This window comes from Ixodes scapularis, unplaced genomic scaffold, assembly GCF_016920785.2.
Source record: "Ixodes scapularis isolate PalLabHiFi unplaced genomic scaffold, ASM1692078v2 PGA_scaffold1__304_contigs__length_218370807, whole genome shotgun sequence".
Taxonomy (NCBI): Eukaryota; Metazoa; Arthropoda; class Arachnida; order Ixodida; family Ixodidae; genus Ixodes; species Ixodes scapularis.
The window spans coordinates 181,246,640-181,267,968 of record NW_024609846.1 but is presented as its reverse complement, the minus strand read 5'-3'; the positions used below and the strand labels follow the sequence as shown (position 1 = coordinate 181,267,968).

The window sequence follows — 21,329 nt, the reverse complement described above, 5'->3', positions numbered from 1 at the left end:
TTTGTCACTTTCAATAATACTTACAGTTATAAATAAAATATTAATGGCTTGTCTATATCTTCCAACTGAAACACGCTCAAGTAACTCATCAGTGAAATCGAGGCGTCCAAGAGGCCGCAGTTCTGGAATAATTCGCGGATTCTAATTTTCGTAACGCGGTGGGGTCGCAATACAGATTCCAATGTGTTTACATTTTACCGGAATTGCTCGCGGGACTTATTTTCGCGAATTGTAGGCGATTCGCGAAAATAAAGTCGTTTACAGTGTATCATTAATTTTTCGAGGTTGTTCTTGGCATGCTAAATTCAAATCGGTCTTCTTTATGAGACGCATAACATCGATACAATCATTGCTATCCTAAAGATTAGCTACGTGACGATCCTAAATTTATTATCTATCTCAGGAGCTTTTTGGGTGTTACCGTGCACTGAATTAACCCAGAATCCCTGGGAATAGAGTTGCTGCTATTGTGACACTAGTTTTGTGGAAGCGAGCACAGTTCGCGTGCTACGGTTACCCAACTCCGGCATGTTACAAGTCCACAGACAGGGAGAGGCAGCGAAGCATCCTGGCTGAAATGTTTTCGTAAGTTGTCGTATTCTTTAACTGTTTGAGGTCGTTTACAAGTTTCTCTTATTAGCCATTTTTACGTGAGTTTTATGATGCCAGTACTGTCGCATATTTGTTTCCTTGTATTATTTTTTAAGTTTATTTTTGTTGGTTTGACTTGGATACCATTTGCATAAGCTCTAAGGAGATTCACCTCGCACCTGTATATTTTGTCGCCATTTATTTTTTATTTTTTGAAAATATAAGAACGCAGGAGTTCATTACTCCAAAATATTAAGTTCTATAATCCATCTAACAAATTTCATAAAAGAAAGTACAATGCGTGACATTTATACAGCGGCCATATAACCCGTTTACAGTTATATGGCCCAAGGTGGGTAACTCTCACAAATAAGTAATTGTAAAGTAATTGCATTACTTTTAAAAAGTAATTTGTAATTGTAATGAACTACTTTCACGTAGTAGTAATTGTAATTGTAGTTAAACTACTTTGGGAGCTAAGTAATTGTAATTGTAATTAAATTACATTTTGAAAGTAATTTACCCATGTATGCTCTGAGTGTGAGGCACCACGGGGTGTTGCCGGCTTCAATTCCTGAGCGTTTCGATCTGGATAAGCATTGTACCGGCATATGGTCGTGTATCACTAGTCCGTGGTGCACGATAAAGACCACGGGCCAGCGGCTGCACCGCGATGGCTAAATTGTTCATCTAGAGCTGAGACACCAGACGCCCGTTGAGGCAAACTAACTTCCAGCTGCATTAAAATACACGCACCATTTTTTTTTTTTTTTTTTTTGCGGGAAAGTGGGCGCGTGACGATCTTTCAGAGAGTGTACTTTTCGCAACTATATGGGGTATTCACTGGAATGCACGTTGGAACGTTTGTTGCAAAAGAACTGTGGACGCTCGCCTTCAGTACGGGCTCAACATTCGCGTACACAGGCCGTCAATGAAAATTCCCCATACTCGCATTATTCATGCGCTGTGCAAAGTCCAACTCGCTTACACCTTTCCATTAAATGCATTATCATCGTGCGACGTGGTTCTTACAAGATTTGGTTGTCGAAAGAAGAAACGATGCTCTGGAAGTTTCAAACGTGTACGTCTTAATAAAATAGCGTAAAGCGCTAATCTAAAATGCAACTACAAACATCTTAATTCGACGCATGAAAGGAGAAATTAGTAACGCTCTGCAAGAAGTACGTCTTTTTTTACTATGGCTCTTGATGTGAATACGAGTTTAGAGAATTAGGTTGATAGATGCTCCGAAGAAAGTAAGACCATAACGTGAAGAAAACTCGCTGTGCCGCTTCGGGTCCTGTCATTGCTGTTTTTTTTCTCTCGCCTAGGCACGTTCACACCGGCGATGTGGATGTCTGTTTTACAGACGGTTCATGACTCTTTTGCAGACGAGCTTGTTTTAATTAGACGCACAACCATGGTACACCGCGTTGTTCGCGCGAACACAACATCGGCGCTTTTCGGCATTTTACTAAAATAGAGTACTTTGAGCCCCAAACCTTGACCGCTTGGGTTACTGTCCTGAATAGAGACATTCTGCAAAATAATATTTTTTTTTTTATCACGGCAACCGCACGATTTTAAGAGAAAAATCGAAAAACCGGTAATGACATGTATGAGTTAACAGTGTCGCGTTGTGTACGTGCTCTCGCAGTATTGCGGAACATTGTGAACCTTGACATTATAGTTAGTACAAACTAGTTGATTCCGGGTAGCATTTCTGTGAGAGGGGGCAACATTTTGAGCAAGGTTTTGTTAAATTTTTCGAAAGACGTAGTTTCAGAACATAATACAGCTGGTATAAATATATGATCACCGTATAGTTTACCCTTTACATGCAGGACTAGAACACTGTGATGAAGAAAACTGCTATAGTATGACTAAATGCGCCTATGTCGGGTGAAATCCTGGCCGTTAAGACCACGCAAAATTAGACAGCATCCCTTATACGTGAAATACGAAAGGGTTCTGATGTCAAGTTCTTGCTGAATACATCACGTAGTATACACAATAAGCTTCGGCCCCAGTAAGGGACAACTGAGAGGAAGTTTAGAAACACCCCAACCGTCTTCGCTCAGAGGGCATGACGTCGTACGCCATGTTTCCACATACACGACATACTAAACAGCTGAAGACCCCCAAGTACCTCTAACAATAGAGAGGAAGACAAAGAGGGAGAAAGAAAGAGAAAATAAAGTGATGGAGAGATGTTGGAAAGACGGAGAGCTTAGCCCGAGTAAAATTTCTTAGCAGAGGGCAGAGCGATGACTCTCTGCCGTACAGCTTGCTGCTCCAGTCAGGGCACAAAGGGCGTGCTTCTGTTTATATCTAAGGACTTCTCTTTCAGGCGTTGGAAACGCTCAGTATGTCTCCCAACGCGCTTAGTTTCTTATTAAAAAAAAAATATCAACCACAAAAATTGATAAAAAACACAGAGACACACAGATTCATATAGCAACGAAAGTTCACCGGTTATGTTATTTAGTGGTCATACAACGAAGACGTGACAAAACTCGCTTGTCTCACGGTTCGCATCCCTTGTGTCTACCTCGCTCGGCACTCTGCAGCGTGACCTGGAGCCCACGAGGTCGCTCTCTTTTTAACAACAAAAAAGAAGAATCCTGGTGAGCTCCGCTCTCGCGTCCGATGAGATCCTTCCCGCGCTCCTGTTAGAGGAAAAGACAGCTCCCAAAAATAATGTCACATCGCCCGCGCGAAGCACCTTGTTTGCCAATCCCCCGTCACCGCCCGTACACCTGAATAGAATTAGCGACGCGAGCGGTTATTTAAGTCACTTTATGTGCGTCCGGAAATATCCGAAGGGCATCGTGCTATCGGCGACCGTGTTCCGTTAAGCGGTATAGAGCGACACCTTCGAAACTTCATTCTTGTTTTTCTTATCGTTTTGTCGCTCGCTTTCGGGCGTAACTCCGAGACTTTGATCGCAGTATCACCCGAGCGGAGCGCTTTTCAAAAACCCGGTTTTCTACCGTTGCACAATTTCCACTCTAGCAGCCCTCTTGTCGCCACCGCTAATGAATGCGAGCTCCCTTCTCGCCTTCTCTATTCGGGCGTATGCATGTGTGCGCTAGAGTACTAAGAGGAGAGAGAGAGAGAGGGAGAGAGTAATGGAGGGAGTGATTCTTTGTTTCAGAGGCACGGGTATATCACGGCTGCTGCATTGGATTGCCCTCGGGGCCGATTGGAAGGAGGGCAAGAGAAGCGGTGGCGCTAATGTCAACAGCGCCTGTAAATACAGGCGCTGATTTCACGCGCCGGGGCGCGTTGACGGAGAACGGCACGGTGAAAGATCGAATTAAAACAGCCCTCTCCCCTCCCCGCGAAACTGCGGCGCGCTCCAGAGCAGCGCGCGTGCCTCCATTCGTTGCGTGCGTCGAGCCTTCTTATTTTTAAATTTTTTAACCTCCATTCAATCTGGGACTATCAGAGAGAGAGAGAGAAGGCGCATAGGTAGAAGGGAAGGTTAAATTATAAAAAAAAAAACAGACGACTACAGGAAAGGGTACCGAAAAGGAAGGGGTGAAAGAAGATGAGGAACGAAGAGGATGTGACTGAGAAGGTGAGACGATGTCTGTTTGTGCACACTGGCTTCCGATTTTAATCAGTGTTCAAGGATCCGTTCCCCGGCCTTGCAACGAGCGAGTTGAAAGAGTTACGATGTGTTCCCAACTCCCCCTCTCCCCCATTCCCGTTTCCCGAAACGGGCGCGGAAGGATACACAAAATCGGAGCGCGGGCTCGCGGGTCCGGCAACAATGAGAACCCAGGTTCTCCCGCTGCCTCGGCCCCGTTCGGCTACGGGCTTGCTTCCACGCGAGAGGCGTATATGTATATTCTAAGCGTGTGTGCGCGCGTGGCCTCTGTATGCCTTCGTTCTACGATCGTGAACGGCAGCTGGCAACGCTGGAAGGCAGGCAGAAAGCTCTACCAAGTGTTTTCCCCTCTCATTCGCGGCGCAGCTACTTGCGTCGATACCTTTAGAAAAGGGTGATTTTCAATTTGCGTTGTACTTTGTGTACACTGCACTCACGGGAACTCCCTCCCCTCCCTCCCCCGAAACTTTCCCGGCACTGCGTCCGGTTTTCCCCTTTCTCGATTGTGTCTCGTGTTTGTGCAAGACGTGTCATGGTTTAGAGCGATGCCTCGTGCCGGGAATGTAGCACTCTATAGACGCCGAGAGCGGCAGTTTTGGGAGCGAATGGGGTACGAGTGAGGCGCTGGGTATCGAAATTTTTATGTTATCTTTTTATAAATATTTGACGGGAATGCTCCTGCGTGGGCAGCGTTTACAGTGAGAAAATATGTTATTTGCTTTTCACTGTCTTTTTTTTTTTTTTTTTTGCAGAGAGCGATTGAGAAACACGAGATTGGATTCGACCGGAGTTCGAGTTTGAACGGGAACCATCACCGTACGAGCCAAAAGGATGTCACATTTTTTTCTACTTTTTCTGTCATTTCAGGCCTATGCGGGCACCTCGCTCATTTGTATTATGATATATATCTTTTTTTGAATGAAGCCAACATGGAAATGAACAAGGAGCGATTTTTTTTAAAATTTTTATTAGGGTCCTACATTTTTTATTCCGAGTTCTTCTTTATTAAATATTTTTTTTTATAAATTGAAATTCTAAACTATGAAGGAAGATATTACTTCAACGTTTCTCATTCAAAAGATGCTAAAAGGCTCAAAAATGAGGATTATAACAATTTCGATCTGCCTTTTAATAGAAGGTCGCCTCGCTTAAGGCAAAATACTTCTGACTCTGCACGGCTACATAAGCGAAGTGCAGTCGAACTTATAAAATTTCCGCAGCTTTTCACCACGTCATGTGAAGCTACAGCGAGAGCTGTTACATTTGACTCGGCGTGTCGTTCACGTGTGAATTTCCCTGTTTTTGTTTGTCTTCTAACTTATTGTTCGCGTTCCTCTTCTAAGTTTTCACGCTTCCGTCTTTGTAGAATTTCTACTTTTGGTTCACGTACTTACACATCACTGCGCCCCCGAGCTGCAGTGTGCTCTGCACACCCACCTGCCCGTTGTTCGTCGGTCAGTGACAGCAGGCGTTCACGCCCGGCTCCAACATGGCGATCCTTGTATCCCCCCCCCCCTCCTTTTCGGAAGATTAATTTTGCGTGGCCTCCCCTTGTGCTCACGCTGAATTTCAGTGCAAAGGAGAACTGACGTGATGGGACGTGGCCTTTCCTTTATAAACATTCTAAGGCAATGGCTTCCAGCAACGCCAGGTCCGCCCGCCATCTCTAGGCCGAGAGGTAAACTAGCCTGGTTACATGTGGTCACGTTATTTGATAACGTAACAAAGTTTTCTGCCTACAGCAACGCCGACAGCGCAAATGCAGCCAGAAAGTTCCTATAACAGCTATCGATGTGTCCCTGGACCTTTATTATCTTTAATATATACTTATGATTTCCCGTCAAGCATTGAATCTATCATCAAGCTATACGCCGATGACTGCACGCTGTATTAGAAAACTTAATCCCCGAGTGATCACATAGCTTTTCAAACTGTTAAATTTTAAAGCAACAAATTTATAGTGTCACTTTGTTTAAATACTTAGGAGATAATTTCACAAACAATTCGTCATGGAAAATGCATATACAGCGCACAACCAGTGATCATTGTAGGAAGCTTTTTCTTTTTTTTTCTTAAACGGTACATTTATTCAACTCTTCAGAGAACGAATCTTCTTGCATATAAAACAATCATCCCTCTTAAACTAGAATATACCTGCATAATGCGGAATCTACAGCAAAAATATTGAACGTTACAATTAAAGGCCTTTCAAAGCAATGTTGCATGTTACATCTGCCACAAGTCCTCCCCCCAAACAAGCGTCCCAGGTCTGAAGAAAATTGGGTTTATAGTTTCTTGAGAAAACCGACGAAAACTTGCTCACTTATGTTTTCTTGTGACATTTATTATAGCGAATTTGTTTTCATAACAAACAACTTCATACATGATTGGTTCACATCTGTAAGGGCGATAATTCATGCAAAGTCGAACCAAGTAAATCACGAATTAACTTGTTTTTGTTTTCCCCACTGGCCCTTTCCACAAAGGACAGGAATAGTCTCCCATGAAGAGCTGAGTGGTTAACTTGTTATTAACTCATTAACTTTTGAATTTTAAATACTAATTGCTTTTGTTGCGCTTGTTGGTGCACTGAGTTCTGAATAGATCATCTATTTATCTTGAGTGTTTCACACTGTATTATTTAAAGTCGTTAAATTATTCAGAGCTCGAGCTAGATAAGTGACGGAAACATTGCGCGGGTGCCTTACCGCAGCCGCTAGCCTTGTACCTGCTCCACGAGTGGTAACTTTAGTTCACTACTACGCTTCTCACGCGCTGAAAGTCTTTCTCAAAATAACTGATTTAGTGGTTTTCGATAACGCTCAGCAAGTTTCTATTTGAAACCATATCTCTATTTTCACTAATTAAAAAGTTATTTAGTGAATTTTAAATAATTAGCTGACTTATCGCAACGATTAGCCACCCACAAAATGCCCCCCTGGGCGTATAACTCACTTGCACTAACCACATCTGCAAGAATCTGCAAGATTAAAAGAAAAAAAAAAAAAGAAACACCCGATATATCACGACTTCTCCAACTTTCTTGCTTTCATCCTCATGCAATGCATGGCTAGATACCTTTGCGGTAAAATAAATGATAAAAAACTGTTTCTAGATGTAATCAGAAAACCTCCTGTCTTAAAAAAGTCCCGAAAGCATAAGACTGCCAGTATCAGTTTCCGACTTGCCATGACATCATGCAGCCTCAATCGCCGACACATAATAATATTTATTTCGTTAATATTTATGTTGCGTGTATTTCCTACAGCCGGAAGTTAGTCAGCCTCCGTGGGCGTCTGGTGTCTCAGCTGTAGATGAGAAATTTGGCCAGTGCAGTACCACCACCAGGCCGGGGTCTTCAACGTGCATCACGCAGTAGTGATACACGATCGCCAGGCCGGTTCACACAATTCAGCGTACCACGAATCCAGCGTGCCACAATTCCGATAGCTTTAAAGCACGCCGTGAAAGTGATTTATTTGACTTTTGGATAGACGTGTAGCGAAAGCTTGCAAGGCAGAACTCGAAATAATTCCGGTGTTCGAAATATTTATGGCAAATTTCTAGGTAATTATGTTGCACACGCTAAACGCTCCAGCATCACAAACGTCTAGCGATACTTTTGAGTTTCCAGACATCAGACGCCTACGTTCACGGCGCTCTTCATCAGATACTTTAATGCGTACCATGTGTACACTTGACAGTTGTTCCTAGAATGAAGCTATACGACCAATAATCGGGCTGATAAACCTGGCCATCTTCCAGAGCCTTCCATACTCTCAAAGTCCTCTCCCTCAGTGCTCACAGGTGGTCGAGCTCTATCCTCGCCTACTTCTCTGGTCACATACCCTCCCCGTTAACCAATCAGCGTTGAGCACCTCACTCCTCCTCTTCCACCCGTGAACCAATCAGTGTCGAGCCTCGCGCGGCCACGCTTTTATCTGGACTTCACTAAATGCCGAATACGTATCCAAAGAACGTTCCGCGTTAACAAGCAGGGCCGATCCACGCCCTAGCCCCTTTCGAAATAAATGGACATCGTACCGGCGTGAGCTCGTGTGGTCTCACGTGCATAATTTACGTTAATGAACCCAGGCTACCGGTCGAACTGCATTAGATCAAGCGTCTACAAACACGCGAACACTATAAAAACGGTAGGAAGGGCTTTCACTTACTACGCTTCCAGCGCAAGCTTCCAATCTTAGATGACACTTCGACGTGTCGTGAGCCTCGAACGCGCACGCGCAATGAATGCACAGCGGAAGGCATCGAGGGCGTCATTCGATCAAGATGCCTCACTGCTCTCATCCTGCCAGTTAATATTCGCAGCTCCAGCCCGCCGCTCGCCCTCTCGCGGATGGACGAAAAACCAGAGGTGCGGGGATGGCGGCGGAGACGGTGACAGGGACTGCCTTGGTGAAGCTGTTAACGCATGGTTCTGGTCGGCGTGTTCGTGCATCATGCAGTTGTAACGAAGAAAACAAAAACAAAAACGAGTGCACTAAAATAGGAACTGTTATGTTCCGCTTCGAAACTTCTAAAAATTAACACGCTTATCTTCATAACGCACGTCAACATCTCCATCACCTGTGGTAAGCTCCTGTTTTTATCGCTTCGTATTTATAGCCAAATAAATTAATTTTAGCACACTGATTGGCACCAGCGAGCAGGCGCATGGGAAATCCTGGAGAATCTATCCCCGTGTCCTCCACCAACTAGGAACTACCACCCCGCCATCTATAGGGCATGGCTGTTGCAAATAGGAGGCAATCACACGCCGTCAGTATCACGACCTGTTGGTAAAGCAACTTATCGTCTGTCACGAACGACAGCTTCGTTGGTGCGAGAGGCAACTGGCGAACACTCGCTGTTCGCACGCTCTGAGGAACAAAGCGCAGCTATGATTGCCAATGAAACTCTCTACAGATGCCATTTCGGATCTGACTTACTTCCCAGTATCATTAACTTGAGACAACAAATTTCCTCTTTAAAGGAACGATGCAACAATTTTTGTACTTTGCGCAAATACCGCTTAAAACGGACCCCTAATGTTAATGACCTATGAAACACGCGTTCGTTTTTCACCCCACGCAATAGAAGTCCCAGAAAAAAATTAAAGAAAAACGAGCAGCGTTCACCCCCTCAACTCGCAGCCAGAACAAGCGGCCACGTGATCTGGAGCCGATTATATGCCGCCAGTGTTGATCGTAGCCACGCGCTGGGGCTGGCAAAGCGCAGGACACGCGCTGAGTTCCAGACATTGTTATGGCTCGGCTGTTGTCGTCGTTGCAGCGATTGGACACGGGTCACTACCCAAATGCTTCTCGAGCTAGCAATTATCACGAGCCCAAGTCGAGTGCCCACGCAATGCTCGGATCCAATCTATGAACCGCATTCAAATATCGTCACTTGGGTGTACCGCGATCCCCACGTTACGTCATCAAATTTTGCAAAGGAGAGATTGAATGAAAATGATCGCTTTTCTCCTTGAAATTACACCGCAACAAAGGAGTTTCTTGGCCAGTGGCGTTGCGTATAAGTATCCTTGAGTCCCAGGTGTGCCAGTAAGCTCGTGTCAAGTGAAAAACATTCCAATTGAATATCGTTGCACCGGTCCTTTAATATATTGTAAAACGCATAACGTTAGAACTGTATCGTACTCTCGCGCATTTAACGCGCATGTTGATGAAAACTGTAGTATGTTGCAACACAAGATCTGTGCTAGAGGCTCCACCTCCAGCGCGAGGTTTTCACCTTTGATAAGACTTCGGCGCACGCGCAACCAAAGCATGGCGAAGGGCAACGATAACTTCTAGGAGGCGGAGCTTATCCTGCAACACTCATATCGCAACTATCTTACACAGACTATTTTAGGGTTTACAAAATCAGTCTAGGGCGGCTAAACGTTTCTACAAAAAGGTACACATCCGAAGTTACAAGCACGAGTGTAGTAGCGTAAACAACGCTCGCTCCGCACGCGCGCAAGTGTGCACATGTGTACACAGCAAATGCAGCGCGTATGCGACATCCGCGCGTTTTTACACCTCACACGTACAACTAAGTTACTGCGAAACAATAGATTTTATGGCTTAAGCTAGGCTCCACATTAGCACCCTCTGCTACTTTGTAGCGTTCTTCCTAACAGACTTTCAGCTCTGACAGCAAGACGAACAACATTGGCAATCGCGGGTTGTTGGAGACCCTATCTAGCTTCGTGCACCTTAAAATAACCCCTAAAATGCTTGCTTGTAAGCTTTAGCGGCAAAAACACGTGCGCTCCGTCCGTATCGCGCCACTACGTTACATTCATGCCGTGCTCCCATGCCGCCATCTTACATTTATCTTTCCAGCCACAAAACGAATTTCTAATTGAAATGAAGGCCAATTATGGCATCGCCCATTTACAGCTCCCTAAAAGCGCTTATACAGTGCGAGAAAAAATATTTAGATCTATCACTTTTGCACTTCTCGCATTTATGTTTACGAGGGTTCGGAAATGTGACCACCGACCTGCCGCGACCTCCTCCTAGCATTGGGTGCCGACGGCTCGCTCCCGGCGTCGCTGGTGTCCGGCACGGGCGTGCGGGCCTCCCTCTGCTCCGACGACTGTTCCGCCGACTCCGACCCGCTCCGGTGGCCGCCAGTGCCGCTGTCCGTGGGAAGCGCGGCCGCCCCGACCGACGTTGCCGACGCCGAAGCGCAGGCGACTCCGGCCGCGCGGGTGACGCCAGACAGCCCGTCCTCGCTGCTGGTGTCGGTGACGTCCACCTCGCCGTGGAAGCTGTCCGAGTCATCGTCGTCCTCGGAGCGACCGCAGTCGCTGCCGGCGTCTTCGGCGCCGGCACCCACGCGGCCCGTGTCCGTGGTTGTGTCGCACGTCGGGGTCGCCGCGCGTAACCTGAACGGGTAAGGGGGGGTTCTCGTACGTGGTTGCGTTAGCGCTCGCGCAGACGGACATCTCGTCGTATTGTTTTGCGGGAAACACTTCGCTGACAATAATATTCAACGTTTCGTGTTAAGCCTGGTTCGCAGGGTGCGATTTTGCTTGCGATTTCGCAAGTGAGACGGTAAGCACCGAAGCCTCCACGATGCTTTTGTTTTTTTCCCACAGGAGCGACATCGGAATGGTTAAATCGCAAGAAAAACCTCTCCATGTGAATAAGGTTTTAAGCCCGATTCAAGCCTGGAGCCTGATCCACACGGTGCAATTTCGCTTGCGATTTCGGAGTTGAGACGTCTCTCGTGCGTCAAAAAAAAAAAAAATAAATAAAAAAAAAATAAAAACGGGGTGGAAGCTGCGGTGCTCATTTTACTTGCGAAATCGCAAGTAAAATCACACCATGTGAATCGGGCTTATAGCGTTCAAGAGCAACAACACAAAATGCAATAGGAAATATTTGTTCCGTGTTATACATGCGTAAAGTACAAACCAAAGTGATTAGGCGAACTTTTTATAGTAACCTGTCCTTATATTTTTTAGGGTTATCAGCGTGCGCATCAGTTAGAAAATGCTGATACGTGCCATTATTTGCACCCGAGAGTTTGCCACCACCTTTGGTCAAACAGAGATTGTCGTTTCATGGCTTCATTTGGTCTACGTTAATTTGCCGTGAGAACGTTCACCACAGACACCGATATCATCTGAACGCTGCGGGAGTGATTTGTGAAGGAGCGACAACACTTTTACGCCGGGGTCACACTGCTCCTACATCATACAAAGGACAGTCTGCAAACAGATACGAACGCAAGTCACCACGAGGTCCGTGCTTGGAATGCCGCATGGCAATGAGTTCACGGAGAAACATGGGCATGCGGCATTCGAACCACGGATATTGCGGAGACTCGTGTTGGCAGTCTGTCTTTTCCATGATGTATGTATGAGCAGTGTGATTCCGGCCTTAGGGCAGCATTGCTCGCAGTTGTAAACGATAGGTTTCTGCTTTCGGTGCCATTTAGCGCCATCCGGCTCTTTATATTCGTCAACTCCCGGACATAACGAAAACAAAAAAGGGATTTTTGTAGTAAACACACATATACGCACACTCACACACACACAGGCGCACGCACACTCACACGCACACACGCGAGAGAACATATTCACACAGACACGCACATACAGAAACACATATCCAGCGCACGCACAAATATGAAGAGACACGCGCGCATACACGCGCGCACACACACATACATTAACGTACGAACATACGAACCCACACCCTCACACGCGCTTGCGCACAAGTACACGATCGCACGCACACGCACATAGACGCAATTGCGGGCACACACGTATACATTCTAAAAACCAAGGGATATAAAAATACGTAGCTGTTGCCGCGTGTTTAAGAAAATGAAAGGCTAGAACATGTTCCGACAAACCTACCAACAAAAATATAAACAACCTCTTAGAAAAAAAAAAAAAAAAGGTACGGAGGTTTTGTTTTTATTTTCGAAAGTCAAAAGATCCGGAACCCAAGTCTCCACCCATAAAGTCTCAACAAACATCACATATAGTGTTTTGACACGTTTTACTGTCTAATCATCGGGCAAGGCAGGGATACTTTACCGGAGTACTTAACTTTACAGAGCTCTAACTTGTGTAATTGAGAGGTTAGACGTGCAATGGTGTCCAGATTAGAAGGCGTGAAACCGGCAACGTGATCTCGAAAAAAGCAGCTCTCGTGGCGGTTTGAACGTGTTTCCACAAAACACAGTCATTAAAACAGCAGCTGCGGTCGGTTCCAATTACCCGCGTTTCAACCATTCGCGCTACGTGGTCACTTTCGACGAAATATAATGGCGTGTAGTATGGAACGTTTTGAACGTCTGTGCAGCTAGGCAGTGCACAGAAGTCCGCAGTTCAGCAAGCGTCCATATTCAGTCAGTCGTTTATATGATAAACATTCTAAAGCGTTTCAGTGATTGACGCTCAATACCGCTGACGACGTACAGGGTAAAGTGTCTTCCCAAAAAAATTACAAGTTTTTTTTTTTTTTTTTTTTTTTACCGCAAAAATAAACTATGCTTTATGGAACGCTCATCGTCCGCCAAATTGTAGCGCTAGTGGTGTGAACCAGATACCAAAGTTTCAGCACTAACCGTTATCTAACTCATTAAACCGTTATCTAACCCATTTTGGCCTGTTTTCGGTATCTGGCGCCATAGAGCTCCGTGTGTTATAATTTATAAGAGGTCCACCGGCCACAATTTTGTGACCGGTTGAAAATTTCCCAAAATTAGTTTAACCTTTGAATAAGATAACGGTTAGTGCTGAAAGGTTTGCATCTCGTTCGCACCTCTAGAGCTACATTTGGGCGCTCTAGCGCTACATTTGGGAGGAGAATGAACGTTCGGTGATGCATAGTTGATTTTTGTGGTAAACAAAATATTGTAAATATCTTTCTGGGGACACCGTGCAGTTAATTTCCCTGTTTTTTCGATGGCCTCCGCAAGAAAGAGGCTAGAGCTTCCCTGCTCCTATTTGTAGAATACTCGTTTTGATATGGTTACGTATATAGGTAAAGCTTGCGACGTGAGCCTTAAGAAAAGGCGTTTTTCTCTGGCGCGAGTTGTGCCATTCGCAATTCGCAATAAGCTGGCGGGATGGGGCGGTTTCCCCCTGAAGGATTTATGTATTCGCCTACTATAATAATATTTTATTGTCTACCTTGGGAACAGTTAGAGTATTCATGTGTGTGAGCTTATTTTGCACGAAGCCAAGAATCGTCATCAACAGCCCCCACCTTTTTGATTTGGATGACTATTTTACAGGCGTGCGGTCACGTAATCGCTGTTGCGTTATGCAGATCAAAGGCCTCAGGTAAGATTTCGTACTACTCAGTATACATTGCTCATCTACAACGTTGAGCCACTGTAGCGTATACACCTCGAGGGTAGTCCGACCTCTCGCTGCAGGAACACTTTCGAAGTCCAGTTTGTTTTGATTTTTTGTCATTGGGCGTTTTATAATTCAGCTGATATTTGTACAATGACGTAAATCCATTCTGTGGCCGAAAAGAATGCATATTGCCTTATCCATAAAAATTGGTTGCTGAACATTGTTGACCTTTTTGATTTGTAAATAAACCACTCCTATCTTCTCTTGTTGCGCTGTTATTTGATATCGTTTTGTAGACGACACTGACCTATACTTGATTTCACAGGTTACGTTCAGTGCTAGCTATGTCAAGGGCATTAGAGTGCAGCTCTGTGGATTGTTTAGTTTGCCCGAGCATGTAAGATGCACTTAAAAGGCACGCGCTTGCAGCCTTGTCTTTTCCAGAGCAACTTGTGAGATGAATGATGTATAAACCTTTCCCGAAAATTAAAAATGTGGCACCCCTACCACCGTCAGCTGGACGCATTGCGACGTTACGATGTATGGCACGTGAAATTATGCACAAATCAAAGACGAAGTCGGCGTTGGCTAAACATTTTGTGATTTCAGAACGCAGAGAAAGGGGAAGAAGAGCTAAACAAGGTGTGTGATAACCTCCTTTTTCTGTTTGCTTTATTTTTTTAGCGTTCTGATTTTCTAATGATAAGAAAAAGTGAATCTTGCCAGTGAATCGTGAAAGAAAACATAAATTGTGCCCGAGCGTATACATCTGAACAGCCCCACAATTCCCCTCTCCGCGAGGTCTCCTGTGATTTTCCGGAAAGGTCTAATGTTGCGACGCTGGGCACCTCCTTCTAACACCGCTCGATGCAATTCACGCTACGCTTTCAGTTCCATACGAGGACGACATTCATTGTTGTGAAAATGCGAAACTAATGTATTACAAACGTGTTAAAAAAACATGATCAGCCATCGGTGTTTAGATAGCTAAGCTAATTCGAGTTCCTGTCCCTCACAAAATATCAGTGTGCACGCCAATTGTGCATTGTTGCATTCGCCTCTCCGCGTTAAAATAAGCAGAGAGAGAGAGAGTTTTTATCTAATGCTCCTTTCCGTGAAGAAATAATAGCTTGTTGAGAAAGACGAAGAGCTCATAGCCTCTTTGTTTCGCCGCTTTCGATCTTCAAAGCCGTGGTCACACTGTTTGTACATGAACAAAGGACACGTTGCAGACACGATGAGAGACTTTTCTGCGGACAGGCCTAAAGCATGTTTGCTTTGCTTCGAAAATGTTCGAAAACAGCTATACTTTTTTCCATGTGAAAAGATACAAGGAAGAAACACGCATCAGACGATGCTTCCAGACTGTCTTTTTCATGTTGTATTATCAATGTCACCTTGGCTTAAACAAGGCCCGTTTATGTATACTTTCCCGGAGACACAGAGCAACTTCTGACGGCCTCCATTTGCAACGAGCTTCATTTGTATTTCTCAGAGGTTGTATAGTGTCTCTCATTCTTCGTGTCGAAGTCCTCCTCATGCAACGAGCTCCTTTGTCTACACTGCACTCGTCAGACGCGTTCGCACGCGATAGCCAAACGCCGGACGCCGGCGTTCCTCGTGCTAACGCCTTCGACGGGTGCAGTGGAGACAAAGGCAGCTAGCTTCGGGTCTACCCACTAATCGGTCCAATCAAAGCACTGCGTTCTGACGTCACCGCGCTCTCTCGTCTCCTCCTCTCCCTCAGTTCCTCGGCGCATAGCCTCGGCGCGCGAGCAAGAAAACGAAGTGCGCAGAACCGAAAAAGCCCCGGCATAGCTTTCACGCTAGTAGACCGAAACGACGCTAGCGTCAACCTGTTGGCGACGAGACGTTTCAGTGGCGCCCATTTATGGTTCCTGTTTCTGACGTCATGATGATCAATATTATTAGCAGCGAGCGACAAGATTCCATCGCACGTAAAAAGCACGGTGGAAGCCTGGTCATCGCGTTCCTAGATCAACACCGTCAGAGTTTAGAGTCTGACTGTTATTTCCGTCGATCTGAGCAAAAATAACCCTACTCAAGACTTTATGGTGAGAGTTCGGCCATTCGTGGCAGATGGATTACAGCGACGCTTTCGATCGCGCTCGTCGCCATGGTATCGAGGCAGCGAAGTTAGAAGTGGCGCGTGGGCCAACGTTACGTTGAAGTTCTACGGCGTGCAAGTTCGTCTCTGCCCCTCACGCACCTCGCGCACTTGTGTACCCCCCAAACGCGCACGTTTGCTTTTGTTTTTCCCCGACCCCTACCAACGGCGGCGCGTGCTCGGCTGCCTCGTCATCGCGCGTTATCTACAAGCTATTTATGTTGCCCTTTGATTGGTGTGCTCCTCCTTACGTTCCGATGCGCCAAGGACGTGTTTTGGAACACTTGCTGGCCGTATAAGCAGCCAAGACACACGGACATGAAGCCGTGTATTAAGCTTATACTCACTAACAGCTCAAGGAACGCAGGGTGTGGCAAATATAACCCCTTTTCAAAAGTCCGCGACAACGCCTGTCCCCCACCTGTCTGTCTGTCCTGGGCACGAGGCCTGCCACACCGTTCGGCGTGAGCTCGGTTCGGCTCGTCTGAATACGAGCGAGACGTCACTGTTCGGCGAGGACTCGGGTCCAATCACGCGTTTCGTGTCGAAGCAATGGCGACCGCCAATGTTGCTCGATCGTCTTTCAAAAAATGGCCCATTATGCCCGTGCTTCTTGCATCGCGATTTGTTCCTCGGTATATTTATCGGCAGAAGCAGCGATTTCATGGGCTGCGGAGCGACAAACAGACGCTCGGAACTGCCTTGCGTCTCTTAGGCTGTGACACTGCCTTCTGCAACATGACACCTTCGGGAGAAGCTCCGCTTCCATCGCGTACCCGTCGCCTTCCGTTGTGCTTTTGCTGCGCGTGAGCCGGAACGTGATCAAAGGTCGACAGCGATCGCGCTGAAAAGTATAGCTTTTATTGGAGATCGTTGCAACGGACTATATACGTGACTTAAACGTGACGTAATGTTGTCGTGCTGCGATGGCTATTTCTAGTCGTTATGGGTGACACCAGCGAAATTAATCAACGGCACCTAGCGGCTAGGACAGAAAGCTGTGGCGGCAGGTTCGCTTACCAGCCTTCTAGAGCGAATCGAATGTTAACAGCGCCTGGCGGTCTCAAGACCAAGCAGTCAAAGTAGTTTCCAAAGCACGAGGTGAAAATCACCAATTTCCGAGGAAAAAAGAAATACAGCTGTGCGACACGGGTTCTACAGAAGGTGTACGCGCTCAGCAGTAAAAGCAGGCACGTAGCCAGGGGGGAGACGCATGGGGCCCGGCCCCCCCCCCCCCCCCCCCCCCGAAATCTTCCGTTTTGCTGGGACCTCCTCCCCTCATACAGCATTTTGTCATTTTGTCATGGGCACCCCCCCCCCCCCCCCCCCCCCCCCCCCCGAAACAAAATTCTGGCTACGTGCCTGAGTAAAAGTATCGGGCCGCACCAAGGTACGGGCTAAGGGGGCTGCAGCGCGGGCCCCAGGCTGTCAGGGGGTGCAATGCTAACCCCTGGAAATAATTCATAAAAACTGTTAGTCGTTTTTAATTTAAGACAGCTAAGACAAAAAGCAGAATGAACATTCAGAACGGCCTCCGGCGCGTTGCACTCACATTTTCTTCCCCCCCCCCCCCCCCCCCATTTTTGTTTGAACGGGGAGATAGGGTTGCCGTAAAGTTCCCCGTCTCTAGAAAGCCTGGTGTTTGTGAGCTCGGTATTCAAGAGCGTGCCAAAGTAAGAAAATGTAAAGCGACCTCCCCTGTCCATTGTGGGACGGGGCAAAGCCGTCGACGTTGTCGGTCGCGTTGAAGTTTTTTCTAATTGAACCTCAGAGGAAAAACGGCCATGGAGTTCTCTTTTGTACTGGGGTCCCTATGGCGTGCTTTACGTGCACAGTGGTGGGCCGGAAGTTAAGCAAGTGTTATTAAAGACTACTCGAGCTGCAAACATGGTATAATTTTTTTTCAACCTTTCAGCGAATAGCTATATGGAGTTTACCCCAAAACGACAAGTTTAAAATAAGTAAAAATATGCTGGTAAAGCAATTCGCACTCTATCTTTATAACAACAAAGGGGCGTTTAAAGAAGCCGGTCCTTGAGATGTCCCGCAACAGTTTTCGGTAAGCGCTGACTGCAAGCAACTGCCCTGGAATCGGTGCCTAGTCTGCACTTCCACCAACTGACGCGAATACTGCAATGGTTTCACCAACCTCGGTACGACCTCATACATCCAAATGACCGCTATGGTGTAAATGACTGAATTTAAAGGAACAAGATTACTAAATTCAAACTTGTCAAAACATTTTTCTCCTTCAAGCAGGCAGCGTGCAGATAATAAAAAAAAAAAAAAACTATTTATTTGATTTTGATGTAAAAAGTTTTCAATGTAGATGTGCTCGAGCGACGGATGTAAATGTATTAAATCGTATGCAGTTTCTCTAATGGTTTAGTTGTGGAAATCTGTGTCTGCTTGTCACACGAAGGTTGCAGTTATTAGAAGAGCCTGAAAGAAGTGGCTTGGTCCCATGAAGACTGCCTCAACCACCCAAATTTCCTTCTTGCCTGTGTTGCTTCCTTGACTGTTCACATCAGTAATTTATTTACAAAGAGGTAGTTAGACATAATTCAATCATTCGAAAAACGGAAGCTTCTTAGTTTTTTTTTCAGAATTAAGCTTGCTGGATGTTAATGGAACATCCGAATATTTTCCCCAATATTTTATTTACTTGAGTTTTGTACCCAAAAATTGCGCTATGAATTTTCTAATTAACAATTGCCTCCACCTCATTTCCATCAGAGGAAACTAGCATTACATCGCGTTAAATACTCTAAAAAAGGATCGAAAATATAATAAAATAAAAATATTTATATTTCACAAAACGGTAAATTATATATATTGGCGTCCTCGTCGTTAACTCCACTACTATCATCGTCACCATGGTCATTATTATCGGTAGGGGCCCTTAACAGCCTCTTTAGCGCGGGGCAAGCGGTTTAGCTTTTAGTCAAGGGCCACTGGCACAGCACCCTTGTGACGTCACGTTGTGGTGGAGCTCCGGGTGATTGGTTGTACTATGGTGCCTGGATAGCGTCTCCGACTGGTGTGTTCAAAGTGGCAACAAATGACGTCACAGAAGCCGGAGTGTCATGCTGTTGCCTGTCGCGATCCTGGCGGTTGGCCGTAGAAATGCTAACGAAAAGCACGAGCGAACGTGAGTGTCGCTGTGGTCACGGCGTCCCAACTTCCTGCTGCAGTAGCTTCCGTGGACTGTCGAAGTGAAGAGCGACCTGCTGCAGAACAGGCGTCTGCCACACACCGCACAGCTGTTGGAACGCCGCCAGGATCGCGACCGGCGACGACATGACACTTCTATGACGTCATCAGGCGGAAATGGAGGGACGACTTTTTTGGCCGCGGTAAACACACCAGTCGGAGACGCGTTCAGGCACCATGGTTGTACCGCGTATCGCAGTACCACGATGACGCCACTTCGCGGTCGTACGCCTAATGATCAGTGTCGCATCCCTTTAGCAGGTAGTTTCGGTTTTACCGTGATATTTACAAAACTATATTCAATATAAAAGAAAAAAACAATGTACCTTGTGATCCAGGGACACAGCTTTCGTTTAAAACACTCGTAATCCTAAATTAAAAAAAAAAGAAAAAAATATTGACTGGAGTTGTCTTTTAAGCGCGTTCTGACATTCAGCATTCGTCAAATCTCAATCGCAGTCTCAACTCTTGTTCATCGCAAACTATAAGTTGCTTTAACCGCAGCTTGTGCCGATATCGACATGCGAATACCTACTATTGTTACGTGTTACGCACGCAACTGATCGATACTTCGCGCTGGGAGATTTAGTAGCGCTCGCAATTATCGGTAGACGCAACCCAGTGTGTTTACGCGGAGGCTCGGAGCAACGCCATGCATGGGTTTCCAAATCACTCTTGGCTCCCTCTAAAACTGATTTCACCACCGAAGAGAGTGCCGAGGGGATAGCGTAGCGTCCGACGGGAACGCGGCAAGCACTTGGGTGGGTGGGGGAGTCGGGAGCTGGTAATCCCTTCAGCTTGCGCGAAGGGGGCCGCCGCTTTCGGTGGAGGATCGCTTTGATTACGCCGCGGTCCCCGCAATGCTGAGGTCGAGCTGCATCAGGGCCCACACTCGCGGAGAGCTACCGCAGCCAAGGATTATCCGCTCTCCCCTCGGTCCCTTCACCGGTCCTTTAGTTCTTCCCTAATCCCTCATAGAAAAGGGGAGCTAGAGCAGCGCGCGCGATGCGGTCGTTGTGCTAATGAAATATTTTGCTCCTGTTAATTCGTGGCTTTGTCAAAAAGCCGACGTTAATGAACGCTTCTGAGGAAAGAAAATGAAGACGGTTGGAGAAGCCTTCAGTGGGCGAGCGAGGAAAAAGCTAGAACAAACTTTATAAGTACTTAAAACAGAAAAACAAAATGTGTGTGCGCGTGTGATCGTCGGCGGGTACTTGCTCCCGCGTATTAATTCGCGGTTCTCTCTTGTATGACGTAAATGAGCGGAAATTGGATTAGGAACGTTAAACCGACGATACGAAACGAGTGGACGTCGTCCGATTTCTTAGGAGGGACTTCACGTCTTCCTAATTATGCGCTCGTGGTTCCGTCTTTGGTTGCCTAAGACGGGGGGGGGGGGGGGGGGGGGGTACAGATTGAATTACGTCGTGTATAATGCACTATTTGTACTTTAGAAGTTACGTGCTTGATGAGTTGCGGGCGGCACAATCAACTTTTTTTTTTCTATTAGAAACACGATTTTTTATAATAAAATTGTTGCAGTTTTGTTGGTTCCGTAGCTTCTTGTCTATGCGAGGTATTTTATTATTTAAGGGATTTTGCGAGGGTGTTTTGAATATTTTGTCTAACGACTATCAATACCCACTTTCAGTGAAATTGTGATATTTAAGAAAGGGCCAAGATGACCGTCTTTTCTTGATGTCCTCTATGAAGTTATCATTGGCGTACGTTACTATTATTCGTGCGACTATCAAACTATCTTGTTATTAAAATAAGAGATTTGGAAATCGCTGTGTCGCTGTTTTCAGCCGACTTAAAGATCGATCGTCTTTAAAAAAATTGATATGTCGGCGGTCTAACAAAGCTACTCTGATGTCTCAACAGACTGCTGTCTGTGTAAGGTGTTAAAATTACCAACAAAAAAAAAAGTTAAAAAAAAAAATAAA

At 46.0% G+C, this 21,329-nt stretch overlaps 1 protein-coding gene across 1 annotated transcript in view; it reads right to left on the bottom strand.

Moving 5' to 3' along the window:
* Window positions 1–21,329, bottom strand: part of LOC115325013 (SKI family transcriptional corepressor 1 homolog-B) — a gene marked incomplete at its 5' end in the record, with an annotated part of 53,758 nt that overhangs the window by 30,786 nt on the left and 1,643 nt on the right. Inside the window, one exon of the mRNA XM_040504602.2 lies at window positions 10,718–11,105. Within this exon, the coding sequence (XP_040360536.2) occupies window positions 10,718–11,105 (388 nt within the window). The remainder of the gene's footprint in view (window positions 1–10,717; window positions 11,106–21,329) is intronic.